We start from the raw sequence: 17,227 nt of genomic DNA, 5'->3' as shown, positions 1-17,227 counted from the left end.
ATCAGGGTACAACGTAAACATACAAAAGTCAACTGTATTTTATTACCAGCAAAAACCAACCAGAAATAAAAACTTTAAAACAATATTTTTTACATTAAAAAAAAACTTAGGGATATATTTAACAAAACATATGCAAGACTTATACTCTGCAAGTTACAGTATTGTTAAGATAACTGATAAAGCCTAAATAAATGAAGATGCCATATTCATGCACCGGAATACTCATGAATGGTAACATATCACTTCTCTACAAAATTGATCTAGAGTTTTGACAGAATCCTAATCAAAAGTTCATGAAGCTTTTTTGAAGAGATCTACAAATTAATTCCAAAAGTTAACAACTTTGAAAAAAAAGTTGAAGAACTCCGACGTTCTGATTTGAAGCCATAATATTGTCAAGCTATAGTTATCAAGGTGGTGCATTAGTGGCATATGGATGGACATCCAGGGGTTGGCAAACTTTTTCTGTAAAGACCCTAACAGTAAATATTTCAGGCTTTGTGAGCCTTACAAAATTTGTTACATATTTTTCTTTGCCTTTAAAAAAAAACAACAACCTTCAAAAACATAAAAATCATTTTTAGCTCAAGGGCAGTACAAAATAAGCCATGTGCAGGATTTGGCCTTGAGCCAGTTTGCCAAATGTTTGTGCGTCATAGAGTGCACAGATAGATCCTCACACATAAGGTAATTAATTTTCAACAAATGTGTCAAAGTAATTTGATGAGGAAAGAATAATCCTTTCACCAAATGATGCTGGGTCAACTGGATATCCATAAGGAAAAAAACCTAATAGTATACACAAACATACAATGATCTTGGAATAGGCATGGATTTCTTACTTAGGACACAAAAACGATGAACTACAAGAGAAAAAAAAATGATAAACTGGACTCCATCAAAATTAGAATTATTACAACCCAATAATAAGATGACAAACCAGCCATTCAGTTTAAACATGGACAAGAAGGGGCACCTGGGTGGTTCAGTCGGTTAAGCATCCAACTTCAGCTCAGGTCATGATCTCACAGCGTCAGGCTCTGTGCTGACAGCTCAGAGCCTGAAGCCTGCTTTGGATTCTGTGTCTCCCTCTCCCTCTGCCCCTTCCCTGCTTGCACTCTGTTTCTCTCTCTTAAAAATAAATAAACATTAAAAAAAAAATGCATATAAAGAACTGATTATCAACAGCAGCTAAATATAGAGAGATTTTTGTTTCTTTGCTTATATTCTTCCAAATAGCCTGAGGTTTTACATATAGCATTTTATTTTCCTAATAATTTGTATTCACTAAAAGAATTCTGAATAATATTTGTGGTATTGTTATATTCTATTTTCATTAAAAAATATCATTTCTAGTAATGTAAAATCTAAGGATAAAATATGCAAATCAATTAAATCCCAAAGTTCTGTATTTACATGGGAGGAAACAAAAATACTTTCCCTCTTCAAAAAAAAAAAAAAAAAAGAAAGAAAAAAAAAGCAAAGAAAACCAAAGCACTAAGAAACTAATTTATCCAAGAGTCAAGATTCAAACCTCAGTAGTTATACTCTAATCCCTACATTCTTAGCACTATATCACTTTACCTCTATAAAAGTAGAACATACTTACAATTTTTCTTCCAGATAATGTATATGTAATTATGAATATATGTACTATTTTATAATTAGAAAAATATATATGTATTTAAAAAGACAGAGGCTCAGGGTGCCTGGGTGGCTCAGTCGGTTAGGCGTCCGACTTCAGCTCAGGTCACGATCTCGCGGTCCGCGAGTTCGAGCCCCGCGTCGGGCTCTGGGCTGATGGCTCAGAGCCTGGAGCCTGCTTCCGATTCTGTGTTTCCCTCTCTCTCTGCCCCTCCCCCGTTCATGCTGTGTCTCTCTCTGTCTCAAAAATAAATAAACGTTAAAAAAAAAAATTAAAAAAAAAAAAAAAAAGACAGAGACTCTTCAGGACTTCCCTCCAAGATGACATTCAATCCATTAATCAGAACATGTTGGATGAATCTGTTTTTTTTTTTTATTTTGTTAATCTTTATGAAGTCATTTCTCTGTTCTATTTTCGAGTTCACGTTCCTTATCTTGTTCACAAATACAACATGTAAAACTTCATCAAAAGTCTTGCAGAAAAGACTCTCTGATCTACCTATCTAGTGATCTCTATAAAGGACATAAATTTGTAATAAATTCATGCTGGTTCCCAGAGACCACCACTTCCTCTTTTGGGTTCACAAACCATACTTTTAATAATCAGAGCTAGAATTCTGCCCAGAATCTACATCAACTAAGTCCCAGATTATCCAAGGATTACAAACAGAAGTTCAGCAATCATTTAAGAAAATTCTTGTATGGTACTAAGATATAGTTCATCACACGAGACCCTAAACTCATTTATAATAGTAAGGTCCTTTTATATAATTCCCTTCCATATTTTGCCCTTGTTTCCTACTAACAATATTTGCTTGGCCCTCTCCAGAATTACTTCTTCTTGAACAAGAGGACAGAAATAATTTTACTTTCTATAATCTATTAATGTTTCTTCCTCCACCCTAACAGCAAGACTACACCTGCTCTAATAACTAAAAAGCCTTTCAAAAAAATGATTACTGGTGGGGCACCTGGGTGGCTCAGTTTGTTAAGCATCTGACTCTTGATTTCAGCTCAGGTCATGAGATTGAGCCCCCCATCGAATTCCTGGCTGAGCTTGAACCCTGCTTGGGATTCTCTCTCTCTGTCCCCTCTCCCTCAAAATAAGTAAGTATTAAAAAAAAAAAAAAAAAAAGATCTATGGAATTTTCTGAAGGTCTCAAATAACTCTGAGATTTCTAGTTTCTGAAGTTATTCTTGTGGGTTCTATCACTCTTCATCCTTAGTTTTATGTCCCAGTTTTTATTTTCAGCACTTCTAATTGGACAGTTACTTTTGCTGTCACAACAGCCTCTTCAGGTACTTCTTTATTCCTCATTGGAATCATTTATGATTGCACTGTCAAGCGTTATTTAGTATTTCCCATTCCTTTTGAGAATATATCGCAATTACTTTAAATTTTTTAAAATTTTTATTTATTTTTGAGAAAGAGAGAGAGAGACAGAGCATGAGTGGGGGAGGGGCAGAGAGAGAGGGAGACACAGAATCTGAAGCAGGCTCCAGGCTCCAAGCCATCAGCACAGAGCCCAATGCAGGGCTCGAATTCAAAAATCGCGAGATCATAACCTGAGCCAAAGTCAGAGGCTTAATTGACTGAACCACCCAGGCACCCTCCTAATTACCCTGACATTGCCTTAAATATATCTGAAACTTGGCCAAAAACGCCTTTTAGGAGTGAGTTCCCTCCCAAAATCAGTTTTACTACTTTATAGTCACATCTCTTCTTTTACAGAAACTGTATTGCCTACCTCGGTCACTTATCTCATTATTTATTTATTTATTTATTTATTTATTTATTTATTTATTTTTAAATGTTTATTTTTTTTATTTTTTTTTTTTTAACGTTTATTTATTTTTGAGACAGAGAGAGACAGAGCATGAACAGGGGAGGAGCAGAGAGGGAGACACAGAATCGGAAGCAGGCTCCAGGCTCTGGGCCATCAGCCCAGAGCCCGACGCGGGGCTCGAACTCAAGGACCGTGAGATAGTGACCTGAGCTGAACTCAGACGCTCAACCGATTGAGCCACCCAGGCGCCCCTAAATGTTTATTTTTGAGAGACAGCACAAGCAGTGGAGGAACAGAGAGAAGGGGAGAGACTATCCAAAGCAGGCTCTGTGCTAAAAGCAGCATGCCTGATGTGGGGCTCGAACTCAAAAATTGTGAGATCATGACCTGAGCCAAAACCAAGAGTCAGATCCTAACCAACTGAGCCATCCAGGTGCCCCCACCTATCTCATTATTAATAATCAAAGCTACCATTTCCTGGGGATGTACTATGTGACAAGCACTACATTAAGAGGCTTTCCATATATTCTCAAATTTAATCCTCACAACCCTAATGAGGAAATACTATCATTATCCAATTTTACTGCTAAGGTAGCAAAGATTTCAATAAACTTGACTAAGGCCACACAGTTACTAAATAATAGAGCTACACTCTGAGCCCAAATTTGTCTGAGTTAAAAAACAAAACAAGGGGTGCCTGGGTAGCTCAGTTGGTTGAGCATCCAACTCTTGATTTTGGCTCGGGTCATGATCCCAGGGTCGTGGGATCAAGCCCCGCGTTGAGTCCTGTGTTGGGCTCTGTGCTCAGCATGGAGCCTGCTTAAGGTTCTCTCTCTCTCTCTCTCTCTCTCTCTCTCTCTCTCTCTCTCTGCCCTTCTCCCCTGCTCAGTCGAAAATAGAAAAAGTAAAAAATAACAAAAAACAAAAAAACAAAACAAAACAAAAAAACAAGTTTTTTCCATTATGCCTCCTCGCCAGTCATATGTAGGCTAACTTTGAAGACAGTGGAAACTGAGATGTTTCATTTTAAGGTGACTTATAAAATTCAGTGGTTCTGAATGTATGTACAAAAATGTATCAGAACTTGTAAATCAAGTGTTTGAGAATCATTTCAAATTAATTACCTTGAAAAGCTTTTAAAGTTTGGGAAGTTTTCTTAAAGAACAGCTTCTACAACTTTTTAACCATTTTTTAAATATCTTCAATCCTGGCAAATATTCATTTTTGAGAATAATTTCGATTTTGGAAACAGCTTGGTCATTTGGAACCAAGTATTATAAATCAAAAACAGTGACTTAGGTTGACATAACATCTTAGTACTTGATAGCATGGCTTTGGAGTATGACAGTCATAAATTTGAGTCAGAGCTCTACCACCCTAACTTCTACTAAATTAAATTCTCTGAGCCCTAGTTCTCTCATCTGAAAAGCAAGAAAGGTATCATCTATCTCACAACCATTGTGAATGTTATATGAATACTATGTACATAGTTTCTAGCTATACATTATATATATATATATATATATATATATATATAAAATATACATGTATGGTAAAAAAAATAAACATTTGTTTTCTTCTCTGTTATTTTAACTATTTCAAACTGTGAACCACATATGACAAATCTGTCATTTATAAGAAAGCAAGTGATTTTTGGTTTATCCATTTTCCAGTTACTGATTTTGCTCTAAATTATATGAAAACAGTATTTTGATGTAAGTAGAAGTCAATGGGCAACTTACCTATGGAAACCATCTTTCAAAACTTCTTGCCTCAAAATAATTTCAGAACAAGTGGCCCTTATGCCTATAAGAACCAGAAGATTTTTTTTTAATCAGCATACTATGAAAGAAAATTTAAATAATTAGAAAGTAATTGTTTGAATAGGTTTCACTTGCCTGCAAAATCTAACCAACCTATAAACAAAAGCTTTTAAAACTTAAGCAATTTAAACTACCTAAAAAAGCTACTTCTAGTACAGCACAGGGGTTAAGAACATTGATTTTGGAGTTAGATAGCTTACTTTTAAATCCCAGTCTGTCACTTAATAGCTACGTGACTTTGGACAAGACAGTTTCTCTCTCTGCTAGTTGTCATGAAAACGTAATAAATTACAACAGGGCTTACCACAACAGAGCTCAATGTAGGTACTTATTTTTTTTTAACGTTTATTTATTCTTGAGAGAGAGAGAGTCAGAGTGTGAGCGGCAGAAGGGCATAGAGTGAGGGAGACATAGAATCTGAAGCAGGCTCCGGGGTCCGAGCCATGAGCACAGAGCCCGACGCGGGGCTTGAACTCACAAACCGTGAGATCATGACCTGAGCAGAAGTCGGGACGCTCAACCGACTGAGCCACCCAGGCGCCCCTAGGCATTTATTATTAATACTACTTTATTCAGATGATCCCAGGACACCAAAAGGAACAGAATGGCTAAAGAGCCAGGAGATCTCAGTTTTAATCCTAGCTCACTGAAACTGTGTGTCTGATACATACTGCTAACTTCTGTATACCATCCGCACCTGGAAAACTGAGAAGATGGTACTTTCATGCCCTGTGAAGATGTTGGGAATGTTTAAAACAGAGAAACAAAAAGTAGAGGCTTTTCAAAGATTCAAAGGGTTCCTTTATAAACCTAGAATAACCAGAAATCTCACTGTACTGACACCATGCAGAATTCAGATATTAAAACTATTACTTGGTGTTAACATCATAAAATTAAAAATTCAGTTGCTAACGATCATCAACTCTGCCAGGCACCTTGCTATGGAATTTTACTCCATTTTCAAAAGATGGGAGTGTGTAGGAACAACATTAAAACAAACACAAAGAAAACCATAAAACATCATGTGTTGCTAAATCCATTAGATGTATTCCTGAAAAGACACATGAAAAAATTTTATGAAAATTAAAAGACTGAAAAAAAGTATAGGTTAATATTTATTACATAATATCCAGGGGTGCCTGGGTGGCTCAGTTGGTTAAGCTTCCGACTTCTGCCCAGATCATGATCTCACGGTTCCTGAGTTCAAGCCCCACATCAGGCTTTCAGCACAGAACCTGCTTCAGATCCTCTGTCTCCCTCTCTCTCTGCTCCTCCCCAGCTCATGCTCACTCTTTCCCTCTCTCTCAAAAATAAATTAAAAAAAAAAATAATATACATATCATAGATCTACTTGGGGCTTTCGTGTGCTTTAATTTTCACAACCCAGCAAAATATGCAGGCAAAATTATTGCCATTTGCACATAGAAGGAAACTGATTCTAGGTGTGCCTGGCTGGCTTAGTCTGAAGAGCATGAGATTCTTGATCTCAGGGTCATATGTTCCAGCCCCACAGTGAGTGTAGAGATTATTTAAATAAATAAAACTTAATAAATAAAAAATAAACAGTTCTGACTCTAGGCCATACCACTAAGTGACTGATTAGAACCAAGATGTGCCTGACTTTTAAAGCCTAAGATATTTCCACCCTCCTAGCTATTTAAAGAAATCTGTATTTGCTCTGGGAACAAATTATTCTGTTGTTTGTTTCACACAAACAACTTTGGGTATCTCTTGTACAAATTCAGATATTTCTTCATTATGTTTAATTTTAATAGGGGTGGGGAGTAGGCGTTTATATCTACCTATAGATTAAATTAGGAAAAAAAGTTCATATTAATCGGCTTAAATTCTACTGGGATATACACTAGAGAATAGTAAATCATATTCACCTGGGTTGGAAGAAAGGCTGATTTACAGACAGTATTATTATTATTTGTGATTTTTAAGGCAAAAAAAACCATTTTCAAAATGAAGTTGTTGCATGTGAATTCACCTTCAAGAGTTTTCCTCTTAAATATTACTTTATTTGGTTATTGTTGCCTGAACTGACTCTGGAAATTGACCTCTTTTTAATTATAAAATATCAGTGGTGGAAGAGTCTTTAGAGATCACCAAGACCAGTTGTTTAAAACTTCATTTTAGCTCCATAATACTTCAAATAAACTTGGAAACCTAATATGTGAAGACACAAAAGCAGTGATTGACACTAGCCTAATATCCTCATTTTACAGATGGAGAAACTAACCTGGTTTGTACTGACTTTCCCTCTCATGTCTATTGCACAGCACCTTGCACAGCACCTAGCACAGCACTGCGGCCCCCAACTCGGGCCCAAAGAAATGAAATCAACTCGTCTGCCCAGCCCGGAGTCATAAGAAAAACCCCAGCCCAATCCAGTCTATTACAAAACATATTTGTAAAACAAAACTAGTTGTCCTCCCCTTCCCACGCCCCCACCCCCGGCAGGCTCTGTATTCTGGACTGGGATTCTCACACCCCACAGGGCACTGTGGCCTTGCTGGTCCCCTTGGTGGTCACAAGCTTCATGCATCCCAAGACACTGATGGCTGTACTTCCCCACTCCCGCAGCCCCGCCCCTCCCTTTACCAGGGTCGGTGGGAGCCGCAGAGAAGGCCGTGGCTGCTATGCTAGTGAATCCAGCCACCTCCCAGAGAAGCAGCCAGGCCACCGCCCGGACGCCCACGGCCCTGGCAGCCAGGACGCTGGAGAACCCGCTCCCCAAAGGAGCGCGTGCGGACGGTGTGAAGACAGAGGAGCTAGCGGACGGAGGAGCCTACGCACGCCTCACGCCGCTCCTAGAGAGTGCTGCCACGGAGTTGGTGACCGGGACGGAAGACTCAGTGACGCGCGCCTGCGGTCCTGCCGTTCCCCGGCTTCCCGCAGCAGTGGACCCCCGAAAGTTCCGGCGTCGCGGAAGGCTGCAGCACCGACCGCCTAGTTCACTCCGTCGCCGCCCCGCCCCTCGCCCTCTGGTCGGGGGCGGGGCGAAGAGCGGCGCAGGCGCCGTGACGTGTGCCAGGTCTTACTGCTTTGAAACGCCTGCCTGGGCCTGCATCCAGACCTCGAACCCCGGACGCGTTCCTTCCAGCAGGATCCGGGAGCTCCCTGTCTCCACCGGCACTGGCAGGTACTTGCGGATTCGGGCCTCCTGCAGGGAAATTCAAGCCTGCGGGGCTGTGGCTGTCGACTCTTCCTGCAGCGCCCGGCCTCAAAGTCGAGTTAAGTGCTCCTCTGTGCACAGCGGTTGGGTGGAAACAACCCCCTCACGGCGGTTTTAGATCTTCCCCTGTAGAAGATGCACTTTCTGTACTTCTCTAAGGGTAAGAAAGTCAGCCTTGCCCTGGTGGGGACGTGAGTAGGGAGTGGATCGTCTACTTGTTGGCAGAATCCGTACACTTTTAGGTGCTGTAGGGGATGTTTAGCAAGGTCATGGCAGTCACTGATCCCCGGGGAGAAAAGTATTAATGCCTAAGAGGAAGACTTAGGTAAATGTGTCGTCTGTCTTCATGAATTAAGTTGAATCTGCAAGTAGGCCTAGATGCAGATTGGAGCAGAACAGACATTTCTAGGACAGGTGTCTGCAAGAGGAAAGATGCCAGAATGTTCTGTCAAATACTGAAAACAGCAGTATAAGCATGCTACTAAGAAATATGGAGGGGCGCCTGGGTGTTCAGTTGGTTAAGCATCGGACTTCGGCTCAGGTCATGATCTCGTGTTGGTGAGTTCGAGCCCCGCCCCCTCCCGGTAGGGCTCTGTGCTGACAACTCAGAGCCTGGAGCCTCCTTGGGATTGTGTGTATCCCTCTCTCTCTGCCCCTCCCATGTTCATGCTCTCTTTCTCTCTAAAAAATAAAAAATAAACATTAAAAGAGAAAATTTTTAAAGAAATATGGAGATACAGGGGCGCCTGGGTGGCTCAGTCAGTTGAGCGTCTGACTTAGGCTCAGGTCATGATCTTGCAGTGTGTGAGTTCAAGCCCCGCATCAGGCTCTGTGCTGACAGCTCAGAGTCTGGAGCCTGCTTCAGATTTTGTGTCTCCCTCTCTCTCTGCCCCTCCTCTGGTCATGCTCTGTCTCTCTCTCTCTCTCTCTCTCAAAAATAAACATTAAAAATTTTTTGAAAAAAAAAAGAAATATGGAGATACATTTTGGAAGAAACACTTAAAAGAATTGAAACTGGTTGCCTGTAAAGAGAGGAAGGGCAGAGGACAGCCGTTATTTGTTATAATCCTCAGAGAATTATCTTACATTTTATTTCTTTTATTTATTAATTGTTTTTGATTTTTTTAACGTTTATTTATTTTTGTGAGACAGAGACAAAGCGCCAGTGGGGGAGGGGCAGAGAGAGAGAGGGAGACAGAGGATCCCAAGTAGGCTCTGCACTGACAGCAGACAGCCCAGTGCGGGGCTCCAACCCATGAACCATGAGATCATAACCTGAGCCAAAGTCGACTTCTTAACCGACTGAGCCATCCAAGTGCCCCTATTTATTTATTTTTTAATGTTTATTTATTTTTGAGAAAGAGAGAGACAGACAGAGCATGAGGGGGAGGGGAAGAGAGAGAGAGAGAGAGAGAGAAAGAGAGATGCAGAATCTGAAGCTGGCTCCAGGCTCTGGGCTGTCAGCACAGAGCCCGACGCCTGGTTCCAACCCACAAACTGTGAGATCATGACCTGAGCCAGTCGGCTGCTTAACCAACTGAGCCACCCAGGCTCCTGATTGATTTATTTTTTTTAACCTTTGAATTTTTTTATACTTTTCTCTCTCTCAATCCCCATAGCCAGTCAATCAATCAATCACATCACCAAGACAGCAGACGCTACCCCCTTAGCACCTTTGGAATTGAATCTTCAACCCCCCTGCCAGTCTCAGTGCAGAGCCTTCTCACTTGGGGTCACTACTGTCCCTCCCAATACCCAGCTCTCTGTGTAATCCTCCTCCAATCTGGAACCACACTTCTGCTCTGATTCCAGTCCTTTGAGAGTTCCCCAGAACTTTTAGGGTAAAGCTCGAACTTCCAAGTAAGATCAAACCATAAAGCTCTGAATGGTGTGAATACTACTGCCTGATTCTGACCTATTATCTCAAGCCTATCCGTGTTTCAGTTACGACAATAATGAATGCCATAGAATTATGCATTTGGCATAACCAATGCTATTCCCTTTACTGGAATTCCTTCCACCTCCTATGTTTAACTCCTGTTTATTCTTCAAAGCAGAGTTCTGAACTTGATATATACTTGGAGGGGGTTGTTTCTGTTTCTGTAGCAGGAATATGTTTGTCCTGACATAATCTTACTCTTCTCTCTGACCACTCTTTTATTTCTTATTATTTTTAATTTACATTAAAAATGTAAATTAAGTTAGTTAAGTTAGTTAACATATAGTGCAATAATGATTTCAAGAATAGAATTTAGTGATTCATCACTTACATATTAACACCCAGTGCTCATCCCAACAAGTGTCCTCCTTAATGTCCCTTGCCCATTTAGACTCCACCCAAAACCCCTTCAGCAACCCTCAGTTTCTTCTCTGTATTTAAGAGTCTCTTATGGTTTGTCCCCCTCACTGTTTTTATATTATTTTTGCTTGCCTTCCCTTATATTCATCTGTTTCGTATCTTAAATTCCACTTGTGAGTGAAATCATATGATATTTATCTTTCTCTGACTTACTTCACGTAGCAAAATGCACTCTAGTTCCATCCACGTTGTTGCAAATGGCAAGATTTCATTCTTTTTAATCACCCAGTAATATTGTGCCAGTACCACACTGTCTTGATGATTACAGCTTTGTAACACAGCTTAAAGTCTGGAATTGTGATGCCTCCAGCTTTGTGTTCTTTTTCAGGATTGCTTTGGCTATTCAGGGTCTTTTCTGGTTCCATACAAATTTTAGGATTGTTTGTTCTAGCTCTGTGAAGACTGTTGGTGTTATTTTGATAGAGATCGCTATTTTACATTTTAAACAGAAAAGAGACATTACTTTAGTACAAATAAAAGTTAAATTTTGAAAAGACTCTGTAGTAAATAAAAAAAAAACCCTACATTATTATCAATTGCATATGTCATTATGAGTACGGGCATTTGCTTGAGTGTGTGAGATTTATATTGTGCTCAGTGGGATCTCCTAGAAAGCTTACTAACAGGCTAGATTTTAGTGAGATGAACTGAGAGTAGTATTTGTTAAGAAGGGGATGGGTGAAATTATTACATCAGATCAGAGGCAGAGCACAGTAATTTGAAAAAGCAGTTCTTTATGGTTAATTTCTTTTTTTTTTTTTAATTTTTTTAATGTTTATTTATTTTTGAGACAGAGAGAGACAGAGCATGAATGGGGGAGGGTCAGAGAGAGAGGAAGACACAAAATCCAAAGCAGGCTCCAGGCTCTGAGCTGTCAGCACAGAGCCCGATGCAGGGCTCAAACTCACGGACAGTGAGATCATGACCTGAGCCGAAGTGGGACGCTTAACCGATTGAGCCACCCACGCGCCCCTATGATTAACTTCTTAAGAGTTAAAATTCTGATGTCCAACAGTAAGGGGTGAATGTTATAGATTATGGTTTGTCCATAGGATAAAACACTTGGCTATCATATAAAAATTTGCATTTTAGTAAAACATCTAATGACAAAGTCACATAGGTCGTTAAACTTAAAAGGCAGGACATAGGGGCTCTTGGCTGGCTCAATTTGTAGAGCATGAGACTCTTGATCTCAGAGTCGTGAGTTTGAGCCTATCCCGTATGGAGCCTTCTTTAAAAGGCAGAAGACAGATGCTTAATATAAAAAATACTATATTTAAAAAAACTATGTGTAGAAAAAAAACTGGAAAGAATCAATGGTAATTATTTTATATGTTTCCTCCTCCTCCTCCTCTTCCACCTAACCCCCAGTTTTCTACAATGTACTATTTTCCTAAAGTGATTCTCTAACAGAATGTTTATGGAGATATCATCTCCATAGGAGATATCATCACCCTGTGCTGCTTTACCTCTAGGTTCCTTGACATTTTGAAGTCTTCTTGAGAATGTCATAGTCCTATCTAAGGCAGTCCCTATCATTAAGTGTATTTTGGCACTGGGCACCAGGAAGAGGGGATAGAAAGTATCAACTGCAAAATAGCTGTGCTTCTTGTGACTGAAAAAACATATAGTGAGACAAATGAGTTGAAATAAAAACCATGTAAAACTTTATTGCTTGTATATGTAGAGGTTGAATCTGCATCAAGTCTGCATTTTTTATCAGACTTCTAGACTGTGAACACTTAGAGGATGTACAGAGGCTGTGTCTTGTATTAGTACATTAAATCAAACAAGTATGTATGGAATGCCTACTACATTCCAGGTATTGTGCTGGGATGTTCTGGTGAATAATCGATACGTTGCTTACCTCATGTAGCATGTAGAATAGAAGAGGGATGTCTAGCTGGCTCAGTCAGTAGAGCATGTGCCTCTTTTTTTTTTTTTTTTTAACGTTTATTTTTAGTTTTGAGAGACAGAGAGCACAGAGGGGGAGGGGCAGAGGGAGAAAAGGACACAGAATCTGAAGCAGGCTCCAGGTTCTGAGCTGTCAGCACAGAACTTGACGTGAGGCTTGAACTCACGAACCGTGAGATCATGACCTGAGCGGAAGTCAGACGCTTACCTGACTGAGCCAGCCGGGCACCCCAAGCATGTGACTCTTGATCTTGGAGTTGTGAGTTTGAGCCCCACGTTGGCTATAGAGATTACTTAAAAATAAAATCTTAAAAGAAAAAAAGAAAGACGGGTAGGTAAATGATTAAATAAGTAATCATAAAAAGCTTGATGAGTAAAATGATTGGGGAAGTACAGAGGAGACAGATCTGGTTGGGTGAACCTCTCAGGACATAATGTTTAAGGTTAAAAAATCTTACTATCTTGCCATAGAGGGTACTTATGCATACTTGTTTAACTGGTAAATAAAAAAGATCCTAGGGGCACCTGGGTGGCTCAGTCGGTTAAGGGTCCGACTTCAGCTCAGGTCATGATCTCGCGGTCTGTGGGTTCGAGCCCCGCGTCGGGCTCCGTGCTGACAGCTCAGAGCCTGGAGCCTGTTTCAGATTCTGTGTCTCCCTCTTTCTCTGACCCTCCCCTGTTCATGCTCTCTCCCTGTCTCAAAAATAAATAAATGTTAAAAAAAAAAAAAAGGTCCTATGAGTTGATTCTTGGGCTGATGCAAGGGTTCATTTACAATCTTTGATTAAGAGTGCAGTACACCAAGAGGTCCGGACTGAACTGCATATCCAGGCTCGTGTGTGAACAAACCTACACACCTCAGTGAACCAGGGACCCAACAGACTACGGATAACTGAGGGCCAAACTGAACTTTCACAGTAGCTCTCAAAGTATTGGGCTTGATAGGCCAAGAATGCACTCCTAGAAGTGGACTAGAGCCAGATCTGCTAGGGAGGTGGGGTACTAGGGAGTGTGGTTTATCCAACACTTACGTTTTTTTCCCCTTTAGCAGGAAGTCATTATGTGACTAACACATTGTCATCAGACTTCCTCTGATTTACCCTGAAGTGTATGTGAAAATGATGTGCATTGCCAAAAAATGTGGAATTAGGTTCCAGCCTCCAGCTATTATCTTAATCTATGAGAATGAAATGAAGGGGAAAAGTCGCCAACGCATCATGCCAATCCGAAACTTTTCAAAGTTTTCAGGTACCTCATGTTTTATCTTGCCTATCTTAAATCTTCTCTAAGTCACTTAATAAGAATGATTTGAGTCTCATAATGAAGTGACATGGTCTTCAGAGTTACACAGTCTTAGGTTCAAATCCTGACTATCAGGGTAGATGTGTGAACCCAGCGAAATCACTTATTCTCAGTGAGCTTCAGTTTCCTGATCTATAAGAGGAAATTGATAATCCCACCCATTCAGAATTGGATATGGGTTAAATGAGAAGCATTATTCAGTAATATTAACTCTTTTCTCTCCCTCCAAATGTGTTTTTTTTTTAATTTTTTTTTTCAACGTTTATTTATTTTTGGGACAGAGAGAGACAGAGCATGAACGGGGGAGGGGCAGAGAGAGAGGGAGACACAGAATCGGAAACAGGCTCCAGGCTCTGAGCCATCAGCCCAGAGCCCGACGCGGGGCTCGAACTCACGGACCGCGAGATCGTGACCTGGCTGAAGTCGGACGCTTAACCGACTGCGCCACCCAGGCGCCCCTCCAAATGTGTTTTTTATGTGCAATGTTGATATTAGTACCAGAACTAATATCTAAAACTATAATACTACCTTTTCATTTCAGATGTTTTCTCCAGTTGCAAATATTTAAAATCTCCTCAAAGTGATTGAGGAAATAAAAAATGCATCCCTCCTCCCCCCCTCCCCCACATATCCCAATATAAAGGAATCGTTCTGCAAAATAATTCATTCTGAAAAAGCCACTTGGCTGTAATAGCAGATAATGCTTTCAGTAGTTTGTGGTACATCAGTAGTTTTTGGTGTATGTGTTATGTGTGGTATATAGTTTTGTTTCTTCCTCCTAGATTGCAGCAGAGCTGCTGAACAGTTAAAGAATAATCCACGACACAAGAATTACCTGGAACAAGTGTCCCTGAGGCAACTAGAGAAGTTATTCAGTTTTTTACGAGGTCATTTGTGGGGACAAAGTTTGGCAGAAACGATGGAACAAATTCAGCGGGAAACAACGATTGATCCTGAGGAAGACCTGAACAAACTAGATGACAAGGAACTTGCCAAAAGAAAGAGCATCATGGATGAACTTTTTGAGAAAAATCAGAAGAAGAAGGATGATCCAAATTTTGTTTATGACCTCGAGGTTGAGTTCCCACAGGATGAACCACTTCAGTCTTGTGGCTGGGACACAGAGTCAGCTGACGAGTTCTGATACCAGAAACTCAAAGAATTTATGGGGCTAGTAGAAGAACCATGTTTATACATTCTTTATATAATTGTATACCATGTTTATACATTCTTTGTATAATTGTATAATACAATATTATACACTTATACAATTATACAAAGAATGTATAAACATGGCTCTAGAAAAATCTGTAAAGAACACTAAACGTACATGTTGGGTCATGTTTGGATTGACCATGTTACTTTTCAAAACTGAGACTTTTAGATTATCTACTATGTAGATGCGTGAGGAGTATAGGAGAAACAGAATATAGGAATATGCCTTTAAGGAGCTTACAATCTAATTGGAAGATAAGTCAAAAAACTTGTGAAAAGCTAATTAACAGAATTAGGCAGCAAACAGATTAGAGCCAAATGCTTGAGAAAGGTTAGAGGGCCAGAGCCTAGGTTACCATAGGGTAGAATAGTCAGGAAAGACTGCCCTTTAGTGGAGAGATGGAACTTTGCCTGGCCCTTGAAATGGTAGTATTTGGATAGAAGTTTATATAGAATTCCAGATGAGAGAAACTGGAAGAAAGAAAAAAGAAGAGGAGGTTAATGATAAAGAGATAGGGATGAGAATATTTTATTTGAGGAGCAGAAAGCAAATTATAGTTTGCTAAGACTGGAGGGCATAAATGGTTAACAGGGGGTTATTCCAGAGGCATTATGTCTTTATGTATGTTTAACTGTGGAGGAGAAGAGCAGCCCTGCAGGACGCCGGCTGCCACACGTTGAGGTCTTCTGATGGACGGCTGGGGAATTCTGCCCCTCCAGGATCAGGAAATACATTCTAAAGACATTCTGAAAACCTGAAGCTCTTCCCGTAACTACAGAAGTTTGTTTGTAATATGGGAAATCTACCCATACTAAAATGAACAATAGGCATTGCCAGTTTAGGCTTATTTATGAGTTTGGATCTACAAAGAGAAGATCTTTGTTGAACTAGGTTATATGTGTACAGTTACATCTTTCTTCTTTTAGAATATTGTGTAACTGGCGGATATTCTATGTTTCCTGCAAGGAAATTAATATTAAATAAAACTAAAAAATTCACTCTTTCTACCTGTCTATCCCTACCCTCTTTACCATTAAAAACTCCATTAAAGGGATCATTCCTTTTTTTTTTTTTTAAGTTTATTTATTTTGAGAGGAGTGTGCATGTGGGAGGAGCAGAGAGAGAGAGAGAGAGAGAGAGAGAGAGGGAGGGAGAGAGAGAACCCAAGCAGGCTCTGCACTGTCAGTACAGAGCCTGATAGGGGGCTCCAACTCATGAACCATGAAATCATGACCTGAGCCGAAACCAAGAGTCAGACACTTAACCAACTGAGCCACCCAGACGCCCTCCAGGTAGCATTCTTAATGTTATCACCAGGGGCTTAAGATGGTCATGTGATATCTGTATAATATTTGCCAAAGGTAGCAAGAGAATTTTCAGAATCGGAGATTCTTCTATATCTACATAGTATTCCATTGTATAGATGTAGATGATCTATTTTAAAAGTTGCCCTTAGGTTGTTTATCCTTTCACTATTAGAAATAATGCCACAGCAAATAACCTTGTACATTCTCTACTTTGTGCCTTTGTAAAACTACATGTAATGCCTAGAGGGGAAATGCTAGGTATGTCTACTCTAAATTTTTTTTCTATTCTAAATTTTAGTAGATACTGCTAAGTTGTCCTTCAAAGAAGTTTGCTCATTCATTCATTCATTCAATCAGTATGTGTACTTAATGAACACCTATTACATGCTGAGCCTGTACTATTCTAGAGTCTATGTACACAGCAGCATGCACAACAAAGTCCTTGCCTTTACAAGGTTTACAGTCTAATGGGAGAGGAGCAATAATAAATACGTAGAATAATGTCATATATTAAGTGCCTGGAATTAAAAACAGGGTAAAAAGAGAATGATGGAGGGGTTGAGAGCCACTTTTTTTGACAATGATCAGAGAATGCCTCCCTGTAGAAGTGACATTTGAGTAAAGACCTGAAGGAGGTAAGGAAAAATTGATGTGCATTTCATGGGTAGTAGGGAAAGGTAGGTGCATAGACACC

General features: G+C 39.9%; 2 protein-coding genes across 7 annotated transcripts in view; one reads left to right on the top strand and one right to left on the bottom strand.

Annotated features, from left to right (window-relative positions):
* Positions 1–10,977, bottom strand: part of PIGX (phosphatidylinositol glycan anchor biosynthesis class X) — a 35,593-nt gene extending 24,616 nt beyond the window's left edge. The window contains exons 1-4 of the mRNA XM_043593292.1: positions 10,948–10,977; positions 8,337–8,423; positions 7,862–8,048; positions 5,174–5,237 (exon numbers count right to left, since the gene is read on the bottom strand). Coding sequence (XP_043449227.1) covers positions 5,174–5,237; positions 7,862–8,048; positions 8,337–8,423; positions 10,948–10,977 — 368 coding nt within the window. The remainder of the gene's footprint in view (positions 1–5,173; positions 5,238–7,861; positions 8,049–8,336; positions 8,424–10,947) is intronic.
* On the top strand, positions 8,036–16,224 carry CEP19 (centrosomal protein 19). 6 transcript variants are annotated; one of them, XR_006299386.1, is made up of 4 exons: positions 8,036–8,402; positions 13,757–13,956; positions 14,793–15,205; positions 15,238–16,224. XR_006299386.1 is itself a non-coding variant. In XM_043594488.1 (4 exons), the coding sequence occupies exons 2-3, from the start codon at positions 13,827–13,829 to the stop codon at positions 15,152–15,154; spliced, it is 492 nt and encodes a 163-aa protein (XP_043450423.1). In that variant the 5' UTR covers positions 8,036–8,402; positions 13,757–13,826; the 3' UTR covers positions 15,155–15,197; positions 15,230–16,224. The 6 variants fall into 6 exon arrangements, 5 of the variants coding, with proteins under 5 accessions (XP_043450423.1, XP_043450421.1, XP_043450418.1 ...); XM_043594488.1 differs by having other exon boundaries at positions 14,793–15,197; positions 15,230–16,224; XM_043594486.1 differs by having other exon boundaries at positions 13,760–13,956; positions 14,793–16,224.
* The last annotated feature ends 1,003 nt before the right edge of the window (positions 16,225–17,227 follow it).

This window comes from Prionailurus bengalensis, chromosome C2, assembly GCF_016509475.1.
Source record: "Prionailurus bengalensis isolate Pbe53 chromosome C2, Fcat_Pben_1.1_paternal_pri, whole genome shotgun sequence".
NCBI classification, from domain to species: domain Eukaryota; kingdom Metazoa; phylum Chordata; class Mammalia; order Carnivora; family Felidae; genus Prionailurus; species Prionailurus bengalensis.
This window is presented reverse-complemented; position numbering and strand designations above follow the sequence as displayed.

Excerpts from the sequence above, each read along its gene's own strand:
- CEP19 (XM_043594486.1), top strand. The coding sequence starts at position 13,827 with ATGATGTGCATTGCCAAAAAATGTGGAATTAGGTTCCAGCCTCCAGCT. Across the intron at positions 13,957-14,792 it reads AAACTTTTCAAAGTTTTCAG|ATTGCAGCAGAGCTGCTGAA; the intron begins GTACCTCATGTT and ends TCTTCCTCCTAG.